Source organism: Otolemur garnettii, unplaced genomic scaffold, assembly GCF_000181295.1.
Source record: "Otolemur garnettii isolate 467f Iridium unplaced genomic scaffold, OtoGar3 scaffold00035, whole genome shotgun sequence".
NCBI classification, from domain to species: Eukaryota; Metazoa; Chordata; class Mammalia; order Primates; family Galagidae; genus Otolemur; species Otolemur garnettii.
The window spans coordinates 13,919,023-13,937,867 of NW_003852430.1; the positions used below are offsets into that span (position 1 = coordinate 13,919,023).

General features: G+C 34.7%; 1 protein-coding gene across 1 annotated transcript in view; it reads left to right on the top strand.

The window, feature by feature from the left end:
* The window catches only part of FAM135A (family with sequence similarity 135 member A), an 89,875-nt gene that overhangs the window by 13,771 nt on the left and 57,259 nt on the right, over window positions 1-18,845 (top strand). Inside the window, exons 3-6 of the mRNA XM_023513150.1 lie at window positions 814-906; window positions 2,914-3,029; window positions 11,249-11,328; window positions 18,573-18,753. Coding sequence (XP_023368918.1) covers window positions 2,953-3,029; window positions 11,249-11,328; window positions 18,573-18,753 — 338 coding nt within the window. The 5' untranslated portion in view covers window positions 814-906; window positions 2,914-2,952. The remainder of the gene's footprint in view (window positions 1-813; window positions 907-2,913; window positions 3,030-11,248; window positions 11,329-18,572; window positions 18,754-18,845) is intronic.

Genomic DNA, 18,845 nt, shown 5'->3' on the forward strand with positions numbered 1-18,845 from the left:
CCCGCCACCTTAGGTGTATGTGGCTGGTGCCTTAGCCGCTTGAGCCACAGGTGCCGAGCCTATTCCAACATTTTTAGTACTTAAAATAATTATACCAGTGGCAAAACATACTATTTTCAAAAAATTTCAACAATATTTGGAAGGTAAAAAGCTCTTGATAGCATATCAGGCAAACTTTTTAAAATCAAACTATTTTAAGTGGCTCTTTACACACACACACATACATATATGTGTACATACACATAATGTATAAAATTTCAGAAATTATCTACTAAGGGAGGTAATTCACCTAAAAATTGTGAATGACATTTTTACATCAAAAAAATTAATAAGCTTATAATGTTTGGGATATTTATAAGGATTGTTACTGAGCTAAGAAAATATTCTATTTGCTATTGTACTTTGAATTATTCATAAGTGAATCCTTAATAGAGATATAATAGTTAATGTGAAATTGTGAATGAAAACAGATCTATAAAACTGTTTCCTTCATTGTCATTGGAGATTGGGAAATAGGGGTAGGTGGGAGGGGGCTAGGGGACGAAAAGTTACTTAATGGGTATATTGTATACTGTTCCAGTGATGGTTACATTAAATGCCCAGAAATTCATCACTATGCAATATATGTGTTTGACAAAACCGTACCTGTATACCTTAAATTTATAAAATTAAAAAATAAAATACAGCTTATTTCTAAACCTTATGGAAGGTATGGTTTTTTTAATATAAATTGAATGAGTAAGTAACAAAGATTTCCTTAAAATAGACTTTATAAATTTCTACAATTTTGAGATATTGGTTTTTTTCTCCTAGGGGGAACGATATATTTTTAACAACAAGAATCATTTACTGGAAGTACAAGATTGGTTATTTAATAATGTTAAAGTGAAATTTTAATCAGCACAGGTAAGAATATGACATTTCTTTTGCATTTAATTCATAATAGATTGGAATATTTGCAAAATTTCTGTGAAAAACTGTTTGAAGAACTGAGAAGGGGTCTGAGATTTTTGTCTTACTTGCAAACTAACAAGTTAGCCTGGCACAGTGCCATAGATGTTGGCAGGAGGCACAAGACTCATGTATCAAAGACAAGGATGGTTTATACTCAACAGCCAGAGCTACGGTACCAGGTAACATCTGCATATGAGTAGGTTATATTACAGGAGAAGAACCCTGAGCTAAGGTAACTCAAATCTTTATAATGGACAGTGAACATGCCTGACTTTTTCTTGGAGAGAGTCTTTGTCTTCATTATACAATATAGTAAACAAACCTGCCCCTTGTTCTTGTATGAGACACGTTTCTCACATCTAAGATTGTTTATTATAGAAACATCCTTGATGGCTGGGCACTGTAGCTCAGTGATTGGAGTGCCAGCCCTGTGCGTGCTTGGTTCAAACACAGCCGGGGCCTGCTTAACAAAAATATAAATAAATAAATAGAAGAAACATCCTTGAACAGATAGCCTGAACAAAGGCTGTCAATGTGTTTGCAAGACATGCAGAAACACAAGAGGTTCATGGAGAATTTCCTTCCAAAGGGCTAAGAAATGATTAAATTGCTTCTTAAAATATGTACTATTGATAAAGATGATTGTTACAGCATTTTTTTGCAATTGTGAAAAAATGGTAACTACTGAAATACTCAACATTAGGTGCTTTTTAAATTATAATGTGTTTGTAACGTAATAGTTAACAATTAAAAAATAATGTTATAAAACTACCTATATTAACCTAGATGTTTATTGAAAATATTAAGTGAAATAAACAGGAAATAAAATGTACATGTGGTTTCATCCCACATTTATAAAAAAATTGTACAAATGCACACACAAAGACTGTATACCAAAGTATATATATATATTTTTTTTTAATTTTTTTTTGGCCAGGGTTGGATTTGAACCCACCACCTCCTGTGTGTGGGGTCAGCGCCCTACCCTTTTGAGCCATAGGCGTCGCCCCAAAGTATATATTTCAATGGATGGAATTGTGAATGTTTTCTTTTTTGCTTATCTGTTTTCATTTAAAACAAAATACATGTCTTTGACCGAATGTGGTGGCTCACACCTATAATCCTAGCACTCTAGGAGGTCAAGGCAGGTGGATTGCTTGAGCTCAGGAGTTAAAGACCAATGTAAGCAAGAGTGAGACCCAATCTATACTAAAAATAGAAAAATTAGCTGGGTGTTATAGTAGGTGTCTGTAGTCCCAGCTACTTGGGAGACTGAAGCAAGAGGATTGCTCAAGACCAAGAGTTTGTTATTGCTGTGAGCTATGATGCCATTGTACTCTACCCAGGGTGACAGAGTAAGATTCTGTCTCAAATAAATAAATACATGAAAATAAATTTAAAAGAATGAAGAAAATACTCTTTCAAAATGAATACTTTTTAAGTTTTTGTAGTAAAGGAAGAAAGTCATTTAAGAACTCTTTCTTCACCTATGAAAGAAAATCTTTTTATGGATTTAACTGGGGATTCAAGAACATTTTCTTTTTGGCTCTGTAACTACCTTTATGTGCAGTGTCGAACCCGGGGAGAATATGTAGGTAGCTTAATGTTTTGTAAAGTTACTATCTTATCTAGAAGAGATCAAGAGTTTCTTTGATCTCAGTGTTCAGAAAAAAAGTTTCTTTTGGTAGTTTGTTATATTGTTTATCATCACATAAATATCAAGGAAACACATTTTAAAGAAAACACTCTAATAGGACAAATCTTAAATTATAGATGTGCTATTTAGTAAGCATAGATTCTGGTGCTGTTTCGTTGGGTTAGGCTGTTAGGTACACTGAAATGATTTGCTTCGTTTTCGTTTTCTACCTACGTATCATATTCTAAAATGTATTTTAGTAATATTTTTATAGGTTGGCATTTTTATTGTGCTTCTCACTTTTTCTTCCTTCTTTAATAAAGGTGCTGTTACCAGATTTGTATTCTGGGTATAAAGTAAAAATGACTGAAGTTCAAGCAATGGTAGAATTCTCTGTAGAGCTAAACAAGTTCTACAATGTGGATTTATTTCAGAGAGGGTATGTATTATGAAAATTATATATTTTAATATTTGGCATAAGGTGTACAGCCTTAATTTAAATTTAATTACACACTTTTGTTCTAGTACATATAAGGAAAATAAATTTAAGTGATTATATTCTCAGAGAAATTGTATTTGTTGAATAGATCTTTGGGAATTATTCACATGAATTTAATGATAATGCTAGGTATGTTCAACATGTGTTGATGAATTTGTGCAGGGCATCGAGAGGACTTTAATGAAAAATATGATCTTATTTTTGCTTTGTACTGTACTGTACTATAGTGGGAAAAAGCCTGCACTGTGGTGGGAAGAATAAGATAACCACATAAACAGCTAAATAGAAATACAGAGCACACATGATGAAGCTTTGTATTGTACTGTATATATGATATTTATATTGTATATATGGTAAGTGTGTATACGAAGTGCTTTAGGATTAAGAGCAGAAGGACATCTTTCTGGGTCATTACGTTAGGAAAGGCATTATGAAGGGATAGGAGCAAAGCATGGATAAGACTTGGATAGGCCCATGACAAAGGAAAAGGTCCTTTTAATTAGGGCAGATGAATTAGGTCTTGGAAATAGGAATGAACTTTTATTTTTAAGAATATTTAGGAGACTGGATATTTTCTAGGAGAATTGCAGAAGAAAAGTAGTAAAAAATGGCAAGATTATGTTTGTGAAAGACTTTTAATGTTTGGAGGTGAGTTACTACTAGTGATCTAGGTAACCATTGGTAGTTTTTAAGTAGAGATAAAATTATCACTGTTATTACAATAAGCACTTACGTGATGACAGTTACGATGTATTAGAGTGATGGTTGTCTAGGAGAAATAGAAGCGTAGGTAACAGTTTAGAAGCACTTACAGTGGTAACTCAAGATTTTTAAGTATGAAAGTATCTGTACTAAGAATGATCATAGTGGGGCTATGACTAACAGAAGAAGGAAGGGAGAGATTTTTTAATTTTTTTTGGCTTGGCTTTGCCATCTTGTTATAAAATAAAAAAGTTTAGCTGTGCTATACTGTGCTCCACATGGTCTTTCGTTCCTCAATAGGCCAGGCTGGCCTTGTTCTCACAGCAGAGGCAGGAGTCCAAGAAAGACAGCAGAAGATGAAAGGCGCCTTGAGATCGCACAGTGCTGCTTCCCCTGCCTTCTGTTGGTCAAGCAAGTCACAGGCAAGGCCAGGAGTCCAGGCTAGTGGCTCTTTGTCTCATACAACTCACTTAAAAAACTTTGTGGGTCCAATCCTTGCTTTAAAGTTCATAACCACAGTTGTTTTCTTTTTTTTTTTTTTTTTTTTGAGACATGATTGCTCTTTAGATACAATCACTACCACCTGGGAATCAGAATTCTGTGGAATCATACCCAGAAACTTCCTAAAAACCCTTTTTGCAAAGTTGAGAATGTCTGGTTAGACCCTGCCTTAATCCCTTCAGTAAACTTGAGAAAGGAACCATCAGCAACATCCTTGATTTGGCTTTTGTCCATGACCTTCGTTTTGTTTTGAAAATATTTCAGGGTACTGGAGATGAAAGTTTTATTTTCTATCCCGGCAAGTCCTAATCTCTCTATATTCCCTCTAAGTTGGGCTTGTAAAATGACTGGCTCTTTCTTTAGCTCATCTCTTTCTTACAAATCTTATGATACTTAGCTAGGAACACCAGTTGACATTTTCTGTAGTCTGTCTGGAGGTCAGCTTGCTCAAGTCCAAAAGTTTCTTAGATACATTATCTAACTTATTCTAAGTTATTATAGACAGCATATTTCATCACTATGTAACATGGGTTACCATTTTTTAGTCTCTTATAAGTTTCCTCATTACTTTTCCACCTTCCTTAAGTGTAACTGTCTGTTTTTATTATGTTATATACCACTTCTAAGTATCAGTTTTCCTTTATTATTTATTGCCACAATACTGCAGCTACCAATAAACATAAAGCCTCAGTGGCTTTACAGCAGTAACGTTTACTTTTGTTTGTAAGTCTATGAATCAGCTGAATGGTTCTACTGATCCAGGCTGGGTTGACTAATCATTGGAGGGCTCACTCATGAATCCACAGTCAGCTGGCATTTGGCGGGGTGATAGCTGTTGCAGAATGGCCTTAGTTGGGCAGACTCAGCCCTGTTTTACAGTCGCTCATCCTAGCTTGTTATCATGGAAAAGACACAGATCCAAGGAGGAACAGGTAGACCTCTTAACCACACTGTCACCTTGACCACAAAGTATTTGCTATAATAAGTCATAAATAAGGCCAGCCCACACTTAGGAAGTGGGGAATTACGTCTACACTCCAGTTCATATTGGGAGTCACATTGCAGGAGGTATGAGTGCAAAGGAGAGTGAAGAAATTGGTGACGTATTTGATATCTATCTACATGTCACATTCTGGAGGTTTGTTTTTTTTAAAACATGATTTCCAAAAGCTAAACATCTAAAAAACAATTCATAGGCCTGATGTAGTGGCTCACACCTGCAAACCTAGCACTTTTGGAGGCTGAGGAAGGAGGATTGCTTGAGGTCAGGAGTTTGAGACCAACCTGAGCAAGAATGAGACCCCGTTTCTACCAAAAAACAAAACAATTCATTATTGGGGTTGAGTTTGAAGAATAGTTTAGCTAGAAAACAAATTGATTACTTAAGTTATCAAAACGACAAAACGATTATTTAGAAACCTTTAAGTGACATTTACAAGATAGGTTTTGTACATATGTAGCTTCCTTTGACCTGTATATAATTGTGTGTGATTATAAAATTACAAGATAAAACATTTTAAGGTATAATACAAATACATAAAATTTGTCTTTTCAAGTAAAAGTTTTCTTACTACAAAAATAGTTTATTCATTATGTGAAAGCACCTTGTTTAATAAAATCATGTTAATTTTTGCATAATACAATTTTGTTTTGACACAGTGTTACAGAGTCAATGCTATAAATAATTAAGCGTTCTAAGCAATAGAGGGTAGAAATATAATAACTTAATATTCATGGGTGCATTCTTTTAGACACATCTTCAATTTTCTTACTCTTCCCTCCAAGAAAAATTCACATTTTTTATTAATGAAAAAATAAGTATGCATTTAATGTTTTTTCTTTCTGTACCTGCTGTTCCTCTATGAAGGCACTAAAGAGCAGTTATTTCTCATTTCACTACTCCTATATTCATTTATCAATGAATATAAGTGCGTTTTGGCTTATTTTTTATATAAAAAACTAGATCTAAGGAAAAGGACTTATATCACTACTCTGGAAAAGTAATTGAGAGAAGATCAAAATTAAATTTTATAATAAAGCACTATCCACTTCATCTTGGATAATGTTTTTGTAGCCCTTTGCAACTTTCTTAATAGGATATGCAAAATAAATAACGTATACAATAACAACAGAAAAATAGGTTGCTTTATTTTACTTGTCTCATTGTGCTGGATTCTTTATAGATGAATTGATTATACTTAAACAGTTTTTGTAATTCAACTATTTTCTTCCATTGTATTTTCTAACTGGTAGTTTTTTAGTATTAAGAAAGACGTTAACCTTTATATATTTATTTACATTTGACTATGGCTCTTTTTTTTGTTGTTGTTCTTATTATATTCTTTAGGATCTTAAAATATACCAAGTCAGAATACCTATCCTGCCATATTTAGGTTCTAACCTAATTAGCATAATAGTTTAGTTTTTCTTTGTAATTTGTCTGAATTGTACAGACAATTGTTAAGTAGAGTTAGAAGGACATTGTAAAGCATCTGGTTAAAAAAATTTATACAGCTTATAAACTATATAATTTAAATTGCAAAAAAAGTTTTTCAGTCGACTATTATATTTGGGTAACCATATAATTTATTGACCAAATTAATATACTTTTTAAAGTGAAAAGAAGCACTGTTAATAATATGCCCACACAACAGATGAAAACCAGGATTGTTTTGGAATAACCAGGACATACTGGTATCCTCTTGTAATAAGCAAATATTCCAGTCTCATATCAGTAGTGGGGGTGGTCAGGGACTGAGCCTACAACGGTTTCATTGTTTTATATTTGTTTATGTCAGGAGTTGCAGTTTCACCATTTACAACTTTAGTGTCACCTGTCAGTGATGTTTTTTTATGTCAGCACTGTCAGATCAGCAGTTCTGGATACTTTCCTTATCAGTAGTGGTTGAGTTGCATATCTGAAGCAATGAGTTGCCTTCTCTTTCCAGGAAAAGCCACCATTTTATGTTTTTCTAAGTGTCCTTCTTAGTGAAGTTAGTTAGCAATGTATTTGCGTTTGGTGAAGGTCAAGGTATATATGACTGAAAATACAGAATCTCTGATAATTCTGTAAATCTATTTATGTCAAGCAGTGACTTTTTTTCTCATGATGTATACACAGCTATAGCAAAGAAGCAACATAATTTGTTGGTAGCTGAGATAGAGGAAGAACTGATAGTATCATATTTTGAAAGAAGTAGTGAGGATGTTTTCACTGGTTCAGATAGTGAACAAGAAGAATTCATAGAGATAGAATGTGAAATTACGTGTTCTGAAGAAGAGAGTGTAGAAGACGACGATGATGATGGTGGAGAAGACAAATGCAAAGAAGTGATTCAAAGCAACAACCGTTTAGTTGTCTCTAGAGTCTACACTGGGGGCTGGCTGATGGCAGCTAAGCTGGCTCCAGCATCTGTGGTCAGCTGGTAAGTCAGCTGTCGGAGAATTGGTCCAAGCTGGCCTGCCTTCACTGGGCTTCCTCAGCTCTCTTCCTCGTTGGCTCCCATCCTCCAACAGGTGAGGCAAGGCTGGGCCTAACAACTCTCAGTTGTGAAATTATGTATTTGCTTACACTTGTTGAGCATAATAAGTGAATGTTAAAAAAAATCACTTAAAAAATTTATCTGCTTTCAGAAGAATTAACAGTGATAAAATAATATAAATTTTTAAAAGATTTTTATCATCGTAGAAGTGTCTGATTACATCATGGTTGACTTCCCAAATGACTTTATTCAAAGTACATTTGTCAAGAGAGTTCCAAAGGAAAAAGTATTGCCCTTTAAGTATACAGGGTTTTGAACACCTGTTCTTGTTCACATAAAGGATAAATGAATAGGATTAAGTTGAAATTGTAGCAATATCAGTTATATATTAAATTGGATGAATATTTTTCCCTCTTTAGAGAACCTTGCAAAATTAGGACATCTTTTTCTAAAAGTCAGAATTGAGCTTCTGTAAACATTCATTTAGTCATTGCAATCTTGATTTGTGTTTCCTGACAAATAGAGGTGTTGAGTGTTTTTTTCCATCTATCTATCTGTTAGCCATTCTTGTATCTCCTTTTGCAAAATGTCTATATATGTACTTTCCTCACTGTTTTATCAGGTTGTTTGTATTCTTGCTATTGAGTTGAGTTGCTTATATATTTTGGATATTAGCATTTTATCAGATGTATAGTTTGCAAATCCTCTTTCCCAATCTGCAGGTTGTTTTCTTCTGTCTGTTAACTATTTCCTTAGTTAAAGGAAATAGGTTGTTTTCTTCTCTCTGTTAACTATTTCCTTTGCTGTGTGGAAGGTTTTTAGGAATTTCCCAAAACAAAGTCATGGAGCTTTTCCCTTATGTTTTCTTCTAGTACTTTTACAGTTTTAGGTTTTAACGCTTTTTTAATACATTTTGAATTGATTTTTGTGTATGGCATGAGGAGGTAAGGCTTTAATTTCACTCTTCTACATGTGGATATTCAGTTCTCCTAATACCATTTATTGAAAAAACTGTACTTGCCCTATTGTGTGTTCTTGTGCCTTAGTTGAAAAGCGACTGACTATAAATGAGTGGGTTTATTTCTGGAATTTCTGTCCTGTTCTGTTGGTTGTGTCTGTTTTTATGCCAGTACCATACTGTTTTGATTATAGATAGTAGCACGGGAACATACTTTGAACTCTGAAAGTTTGCCTCTACCTTTTTCTCTTTGGTCAAGATTGTTTGGTTGGAATATGAATTTTAGTATTGTCGTTTCTATTTCTGTGAAAAGTGACACTAGGCAGATGCAGTTAAATATATAAATCGTTGTGAGTATACGCTGATCAAACATGGTTCTCATGAGAGTTTAATTGAAGCATCTGTTACTGTTCAGTCTTAATTAGTTTTTATATTATATACCTGTACATTTTTAAATAGGAATATTTCACTTAACCTTTAGTCAAAATTCTTAACATGGGGAGTTCCTAGATGACTTTGTGCTCCTCCAATCCCAAGGCTCCAACTGATGCCACTTTGATTTTTTTTTTTTTTTTTTTTTTTGGCTGGGGCTGGGTTTGAACCCACCACCTCTGGCATATGGGGCCAGCTCCCTACTCCTTTGAGCCACATGCACTGCCCCCATTTTTTTATACTCAAAAAATTTCTCATGTTTTCAGGCAGACCTCATCTTAGTCTCAACAAATTATTTATCTCTGTGCAGTTTTGCTGTGTTTCTTTAAGGCCATAATGTGCCTTAAAAGATTTTAAATTTAATTGACTACCTTTCCACTCTCTCTTTTTTGTGACCTATTCTTCTCCAAGAGGGTATCTTCATAGAAAAAATACTAATTAATCTATTTATGTTTTTAATCTTTACATTATTTGAAAACTTAATAAAATATTCTCTAGGAAATTAATAAAAAAATAAAATGTTAAATATTTAACTCACTAGTATGCATCTAAACTTACCTCTGATTTATAATACTGTTTTAGCTTTGAGTAATTGTATTGGTGTGTATAGTTGTGTGTATCCATTATATGCACAAATTTGTACTACAACAGCCATATTATAATGTTTGTATCTTACAGTTTTTATCTAATTTAAAGTTACTGACTGGTAGCTATTTAAATAAATATGTATTTAATATATATATTTACACACACAAACTATTTTAAAATTTAAAATGAACAAGTAAAAGTACATAAACAGTTTTGACCTTGAACAAACAATTCTTTAAAACAAATATATACTTTTGCTTATCATTTATAGTATGAATCTACTTTTTAAGAACTATGTATAGGCCAGGCACAGTGGCTTATGCCTATAATCCCAGCATTCTGGAAGACTGAGGTGGGAGGATGACTAGAGGTTAGGAGTTTGAGACCAACCTAAACAAAGCGAGACCCTGTCTCTACTAAAAAGAGAAAAATTAGCCAGGCATAGTGATGCACACCTGTAGTCCCTGCTACTTGGGATGGAAGCTGAGGCAGGAGGATCCCTCTAGCACAGAAGTTCAAGGTTGCTGTGAGCTAGACTGAAGCCATGGCATTCCAGCCTGAGCAACAGAGTGAGAGTCTTCCCCCCACCCCCAAAAGGGATATCTAGTATCTAAAGAGATATAGTTTTAAAAAATAATGTTTGAGTAATTAAAAGAAAAAAATGAATAAATCAAATTAAACAACAAAACCCTTAGATGCCTAATTACACAAGTTGCTGTCATATTCTCATGTGTAAAGCAAGAAATTATATATTGATTTCATTTCATTCATCTTTATACATGCTCGGTTTATCCTTTGGTTTTATGCTGTGCTAATGTTTGATATGTGTGTCTCATATTTATTTTTAATCAATAGAAAATGTTATGGGAGACTGATATAATTAGACCGACTTTATTATTTTAATATGTTTACAAATATGGAAGTTGGGGTTTGCTAAAGTGACCAGACGTCCCACTTTTGGCAGGACAGTCCCGATTTTTAACAAATTGTCCCATGTCCCATGGCTTTTTAAAAAGTCCCGATTTTTGGAAAGAATGCATGACAATCTCGGGAAGGGCTGGACAACAGGAAGAGAATATACGGCTGCTGAAAAGGTTAATGTAACTCCATTTGGTAATGAAGAGGTTAATGTAACTTCATTTGGTAATGAAAAGGCTAATGTAAACTCCCTACTCCCCTCCTGGGCAAGGTCGCCCAGGTGGACCTTTCCTTTGAGACACAAGTGCCGCCCTATACAAACCATACATTTTTTTTAATATATTGTATTTGTAAATTGTACTTATGTTGAAATAACAAAAATTGCAATACTATTTTTGCGTTCTATGAAATTTTTTGTTGCTCCATATAGACCAAATTTTTAATCAAGACCACACCCCTCCTCCACCCCCCCCCCAATCAATGGTGTCCTGCTTTACCAATGTTAAAATCTGGTCACCTTAGGTATTGCATATTTTAAAATATGTTTTGAAACGACTTCTTTGTCTATTTTGCTTTAGTTTTTACCAGATTCGTGCATCTATGAAAATTCCGCCAAGAATTCCCCACAAAGTAGAAGCTAGTTTGTTACATGCAACAGGTAAGCCAAGGAATATTTTTAAGTTAAAATAAAATTTGAAGCAATATCATAATGGGCAGTAATAACCTTTCAGAATTTATTGATTACAAATATGAAATACCAAACAGCATCATTATGATGCCTATTATAAGGAATATATTGGGGTCTTAATATAACAGGCTTGATTACAGATACTCAGTCTCCTCATTAGGTTTCTTACCATGAGCACATGAAAGAATGTATATAAAAGTTTCATGAAAACAAACAGGTGAAAGTGGTATCAATTACAGTATGTAAGATACAAAATAAAAAGATACACAGTGAAAGTAAACATACTTGACTAAAGTTTTGTAGTATGCATTTTGAGAGGTTTTTTTAACCAAATTTTTTCTGAATTACGACTTTATATTTTGAGAGGATTTTTTTAACCAATTTTTTTTCTGAATTATGACTTTATTTATAAAACACAGAGCCAGAAGGCAATGTAGGAAGGTATGAAATAGTCATGTTATAGCAGCTCAGTTAGTTCATATTCTAAGGAGAAAACCAGCATTTTAAGGTTTAAGTTAAAACCAGTGGCCCTGACATAATCAGTGGACATTTGCTAGCTTTCCCAATATTATAATACGTGCTGTCTTATTCTGTGTATTTATTAGGAAATGAAATGGTTATTGAAATATTCTAAAGAGTTACCATGTAAGCCTAAAATGAATTATTAGTTTTCAAAGCTGCATTAAAAATAATAAAATATACCTAACACTTACGCTATGCTGAGCGAAATTCAGTCCATTTTTGAAATTTAAAAACAATTTGACTGAAAAGCCAAAAGGAGGGTGCCAGGAGTAAATATTTGCTCATTTCCTGATTTGTTACTGTATGGTTTTACTTGTATAAAACCCCAAAACTTTGTTATGTTAGGTATAATTTCTTCATTTTTCACCGTTAGTCTTCTTGACAAATAGATTTAACGTTTAAAAAGTTAAAAAAAAAAAAACTATTACAAATGAAACATCTTTTAATTTTATCACCTAGAGAATTTTTTCTATCTTATTTTTCCCAGATATAAAATAACTGTCTCAGAGGACTAGAATTTTATCCATGCTTGGTATTACAAAGAAATTTCAAGAAAGAATATGGCTATTAAAATTAATAGTCATGACTAGTGGACAGATCTATCATTTCCAAGTAAAATCTTGTCAGTTAGATTTTTAGATTGGTATAGATTAGATACAGGTATATAATTAGATGTCACAGTATATAATTTGATCTGCAGGTTTCGTTGAAAACTATCTCTTTGTAGTAATGTTGTAACTTCCTCCTTTTCCAATAAATTACCTTGATGTAAACTTTATGGAAACATTTTTTCTGGCTTTACTTCTTGACTGATGAGTTGAAGATAAGAAAGGGCATCAAAAATAAATCATCAAAAAATTTAACAGTAACCCCTGATACTCTTGTTAGTCCTGGAGTCCTTAAATGACTTTTGTTGTTGCTACTTGTATTACAGTTCAGTCAGGAACACCTTTTTCTGCCCCCTTTCAGGAAGAAAGTTGCCTCATCTTGGTTTGGTTGACAGCAGTTTTGGATTAGGATTCTATACCTGGGCAGGGATCACCTGAGATGGTAGGTGCGGTGATAGAAGTTCAGGTGTGTCAGAGTGGATGCTGTGTTTTAAGGAACACAGGTGTATTTTATGGCAACAAGGAAATGTCCTTTCTGTGTTTTCATAGCTTTGTTGTTTTTCTGAGGCCTTTTGAGTGTTTTGCCTTCAATAATTTGTAAGTTAAGTACATCACTTACACTGTGTCCTTCAGTGACTGCTTACTGAAACAACCGAGCTTCCAGATCTGGTGACTATTCGTTTTTACAGGGTGGCTCTATAGACTCAGCCATGATTCCTGCCATAGCTGGTTTGAAAGCACCAACTCATCATTCGGCCTTTATCAGATGATACCTCGTCCGTGAAACATCAGCAAATTAAATATTGTGATTTAGTGTTGAGCCTTGTCTTACACTAGAGGCATCTTCCGTTTGATGTCTTATTTTCCAGATGAATGTTAGTGTTCATTTAGTTTGGTCCTTATTTACTTATCTCAAAAGTGAAAATTTTATAACTGCTCACTTACCTTCTTTGTCTTTTTAAGAGAAAAATAAAATTCTAGAAAAGATAGAAATGAATTTATTTTAGGGACAACCTGATTTGAAGCAAATTCTGTGATTACCCTCTACAACTAAATACTGGTTGGAAATGATTTCATTTTTATAAAAAATGAACACTAGTCAGAGTTCATTTGTATGGCAGAAATATTATGTATATAGTAGACCCTCTGTAAGTTGACCATTGAGGGGACTGTACCAAACTGGTCAATATGTGGAGGTGGCCAGCATAAGGAATTAGACCTTCTGTACTGATACATACATGTGGTACGTGCCTGGTCTATGAAAATGAGGTCAGTTGAGGTGGCCTGTGGGAGTGGTCAACTATGGAGGCTCTACTATAATTAATGTCATTTACAAAGTAATATTATTTTGACATTATGACAAGATGGTATTTTGAAAATGGCCAGATAGAGTATCTTTATCTTCTCTTAAGCTTTTCCTGGGGTCTATGATTTTTGGTTTGCTTTTTGTTTTAGTTTTGAGTCTAGACTTAATCATTGTTGCTGCCAATTTGTTTGTAAGTTCTGGTACTGCCAGCTGTGTATTTTATACACTGTGAAATGTGTGTGATCTGTTAGTTTACTAGTGTGTAGAGATTTTTTAAATAGTTTACAGCAGAAACTACACTAGAAAAGAGAAGTCTAGGCTTAGACAATTTTAGCTTGTGTGTGAAAGCATTATCTGTGTATTTTTATAGCATTGTACGAAGAATTCTTTAGGAGATTGCATAATTTCTAATTAAATTATAGCTACCAAAATAGAGACACAAGAATTAGATTTTTGACAAAAAAAGAAAAAACAAAATCTTTCACTTTTTTATCACATTCTTTTTCAGAATAGCGGACTTTAATTTGTCATGTCTGAAATTTACAACCAATAGGATTTCTCAAGATATTGTTTATTCCAAATGTTATCAGTGTGTTTTACTTTTAACTCTAATTTAGGATATTTTGTTTTTCTGAAAAGCTTTATAAATAAAATGACCTTGAGGAAATTGTTATAAATGCTGTTTTGCCCTGCTCAGCATTATTCCCTGCATTATTACCTTTTCTATTATGAAGGGTTCTACAGCTTTTGAATCTAGTTTCATTCTCTAAACACTTACATGATAAGGTAAATCTGAAAGGTCTCATGTAGTATTTCCTGCCAGTGTAGACCAGATTATCTTCTAGCATGTTAAATGTTAGTATGAAAATTACAGAGGACAGTGGTTGGTGGAGTGTAGAGATTCACAAGTGATGGTTAGATCCAGAATGATCTTCTGTCTAGATGTGTGTTCTCACCAGCAATGTGAAGAAAAAGAGCAAAGGCGGCAGCCTGTTTATTGCAGTCTTGGAGATGCGGTTTCTGTCCTCTGTGTCTTTACTTTCTCAAAGTGTGTCTTTTACAGTAATACTGAGGAGTTCCTGGAGTTGTATCTGTTGAATATTAGTAAATGACTAGGGAAAGGCATTTTTCTGCCTCCAGAAATTACTTTTATGTATTTAGCTAGCTTCCTCTTAGTCAGTGCATTTCATTGATGTCCAGCTTCATTCTTGAACATAAATATCTTTATATAAGATAGTTTTTCTTTAATCTCTGTGTTAGTTCTCGTTTACTTATGTTTCTTCCAAATTCCTTTTTTCTTCTAACTTTGATTTGTCCTTTCATTTCAATAGCTTTGCCTTCCAGCACTGCATTTTACCACATTTCCTTACCTTCTATACGTTTTTGGAAGACTTTCAGGGAAAAGAGAGAAATATAATGATTTTATCCATGGGGTCCAGTGAGCTGGGTTGGATGGGATGAGGATTAAGTGTTGTTATACAGCTCATTTCAGTACAGTTGTTTCCAGTGTAAGATTGTGCTGACGGTACTTTGCGTGAGAAACTAGCTGTCATCAACCATAACATCGGTCATGAAAGACAAGGAGCATAGGGCTGTTGACAATTGATTATTAAGAATGCTTTCGTAGACTGGTGTAGAAAACCATTGCTGGTTCTAGAAAGCTGGTCCCAGTTCAAAATGTTATATACAATTTCCATAAAAAGTTCAAACAACAACTTTCTAGTAATGATAGTATTAAAATGGAGCGTGTTTTCTTTTATTTGCTTTTTAATACTCATCTATCTCTTTTTTTCAGGAAAAAAGAACACTTTAAAAATGTTCAAATAATACAAACATATAGTTAAAAGATTAGCTAATCCTGGCTTGGCGCCTGTGGCTCAAGTGGCTAAGGCACCGGCCACATACACCTAAGGTGGCAGGTTCAAATCCAGCCCAGACCTGCCAAACAACAATGATGGCTGCAACCAAAAAATAGCCAGGCGTTGTGGCAGGTGCCTGTGGTCCCAGCTACTTGGGAGGCTGAGGCAGGAGACTCGCTTGAGCCCAGGAGTTGGAGGTTGCTGTGAGGTGTGATGCCGTGGCACTCTACTCAGGGGGATAGCTTGAGGCTCCGTCTCAAAAAAAAAAAGATCAGCTAATCCAAAAAGATATGTAATAAAAACCATAGCCCATTCTCATGCAACCACTCTTATTTCTCCAATCCAGGTGTCCTCAAACTTTTTAAACAGGGGGCCAGTTCACTATCCCTCAGACCATTGGAGGGCTGGACTGCAGGCCCTGGGACGAGTCGACAGCTAAGCAGGACAGGCAGTGGCGGCAAAAGCACTGGGCGGGCTGGATAAATGTCCTAGGCCGGCTGCATGTGGCCCGCGGGCCATAGTTTGAGGACACCTGCTGAGTCTAATCCTTATGATTACCTCTATATAGACATTGTCACTGGACTTTCTGTTATAATAAACGATAATTTATCTGATTTATACCATTTCTCTCTCCTCCCCCACCTTTAAAAAAAACATATTCTCAGATCTTTCTCTATTTTTGTATCTTCAAATAATGTATTTAAACTCCATTTCCTATTTCAGTGATTACTGTAGAACCCCCATTTTTAAATAAGGATATAAACATTCTCACTTCTTTTTAAAAATTTTCTGTCTCCTTCCATTTTCTAACATCTGTTAGATATATCTTTTATTTTATATTTAATGTTATTAATTTAAGGAGGATAGCGTTCGTATCATAATTTTGTAACTATAGTTAAGTTTTATGTGCTTTATTTATGGGTTGATTCTAAAAGCTGAAAACAAGTAAACAGCTTTTGTATTTTTGTGGTCATACGAGAGGGAAAGGGTTTGTAGTATTGAAATGACTGTCCAGTATAATGAAAGAAGATCTTAAGTGTTTAGTATGACATTGATCTGGGTCACTATTATATAGAGATATATAGAGTTATATCTTATGTGTTTTAGAAACTGTTCATTGAGAGATGTGGTTCTGGCTCTGCGCCTGTGGCTCAAGTAGCTAAGGCGCCAGCCACATACACCTGAGCTGGTGGGTTCGAATCTAGCCTGGGCCTGCCAAACAACAATGATGGCTGCAACCAAAAAATAGCCAGGCCTGTGGTCCCAGCTACTTGGGAGGCTGAGGCAAGAGAATCGCTTAAGCCCAGGAGATGGAGGTTGCTGTGAGCAGTGATGCCACAGCACTCTACCCAGGGCGACAGCTTGAGGCTCTGTCCCAACAAAAAAAAAAAAAAAAGAGAGATGTGGTTCTGACAAAGGTAACAAAGTAGTGACCTGGAATCAGGAGACCAGCTTCCTTTCATGCTGTCTGGGAAAAACTCACTTGACCTCTCTAAACTTCACTTTCTCTTCTGTGAAATGTATACCTTTTTCATGAGGTTGTGCATTAAATAGATGAGAAAGCACTTAGCAAACTGTAAGGGGCTGTACACATGTGAAGTAGTATTGGGCTTCTAGAAATACAAGAAATAATGAGAAACAGTCAAATTTTGACTTGTCGTACTATGAATCATTTAATGTTGTAATGAATGAAACACAGTTCATTTTTCCTTACATTTTATGTAATTTCTATTATGTAGCATGGTAATAAGCTCCTAAGACAACATCTTGTGTTAATGAATTTATTTTTTTAATGAATTTAATTTAAAGATGTAATATTTGTCTGAAAACCAGTAAAACCATTTCTGAGATGAGAAGCATGAACTAGGATGACCAGGGGTAAGAAGGGAGAAATAAAGAGAGGAGGCCTCACAAAAGATCCATGAATGACTATATAACATATCAAGGAAATACGGGTACTTGGGCTTGCATTTCTATTCTTGTAAAACTAGCTTAATCTGTAGAAAATGTTTGAATTTGGACATAACTGGTTTTAAGTCCTATTCTGCCATTAACTAGCTGTATGCTCTTAAGCAAATTATTCAGTTCCTCTGTGTCTTTCTTAATCAATGAAATGGAAATAATCACTGTCTCACAGTGTACTTGTGAAAATTAAATTAGAAAATTGTGTGAAAAGGTTGCAATAAATGTCAGATCCCTTTTTTTTTCTGTCCTAAATTGACTCATCACACACACACACACACACACACACACACACACCTTAGGTTGTAAGTAAGGTCTGTCAGGGCAGAAATTCTTATCTCTTTAATGTTGCCGCATATCCATGACACCTACAGAGGGCCTGGTACTTAATAGGTATGCAGCAAGTATTTGTTGGTTGGATGAGTGAATGAATGACCAGGAAGTTGCACATCTGATTGCTCATTGCTTCTGGTATAAGAGTAAAATTAAGGCCAAGTTTATTGTTTGTAAGTCATTGCTATGTCTTTTTTTAAAAGTTTATCAATTGGTAGCAGTTGAGGAAATGGGCAACATTCACAGAAGGTAAATTGTCATTCCGAAGCAATTTAGAAGTATAGATTTTGTGTACAATTTCCTATCTGGTTGCTAGAATCTCTTTTAGAACTTTCTTAAAGGTAGTCTTCTTTTTTTGTGTTTAAGCCTTTCCAGCATTTGTTAGTAGATCTGATGGGGTTTGCTGATGAATTGGATGTGAGACATGGAAGAAAGAGAAGAATTAATAAAGGTCATAGATCAGCGGTTCTCAACCTGTGGCTCATGACCCACAGGAACTATATTAAAGGGCCGCAGCATTAGGAAGGTTGAGAACCACTGTCATAGATAGATTAATATAAGTGGCAGAGCCAGGATGTAAACCCAGCTAGTCTGGCTTCAAAGTCTGTGTTCTTTCTGTTTTAGGCATGCCATTAGCCTTCCCAGCATCAGTTCATGATTCTCTGATTTGCAGCAAAACGTTTCAAATTCTGTACAAAAATGAAGAGGTGGTTTTAAATGATGTTATGATCTTCAAAGTTAAGATGTTGTTGGATGAAAGAAAGGTAAACATCTCTTCACATATATTTAGAGATAAATATTTTTTGTAGGGCTCGGCGCCTATAGCTCAACAGGCTAAGGCGCCAGCCACGTACACCTAAGGTGGCGGGTTCGAATCCCCAGCCCGGACCCGCCAAA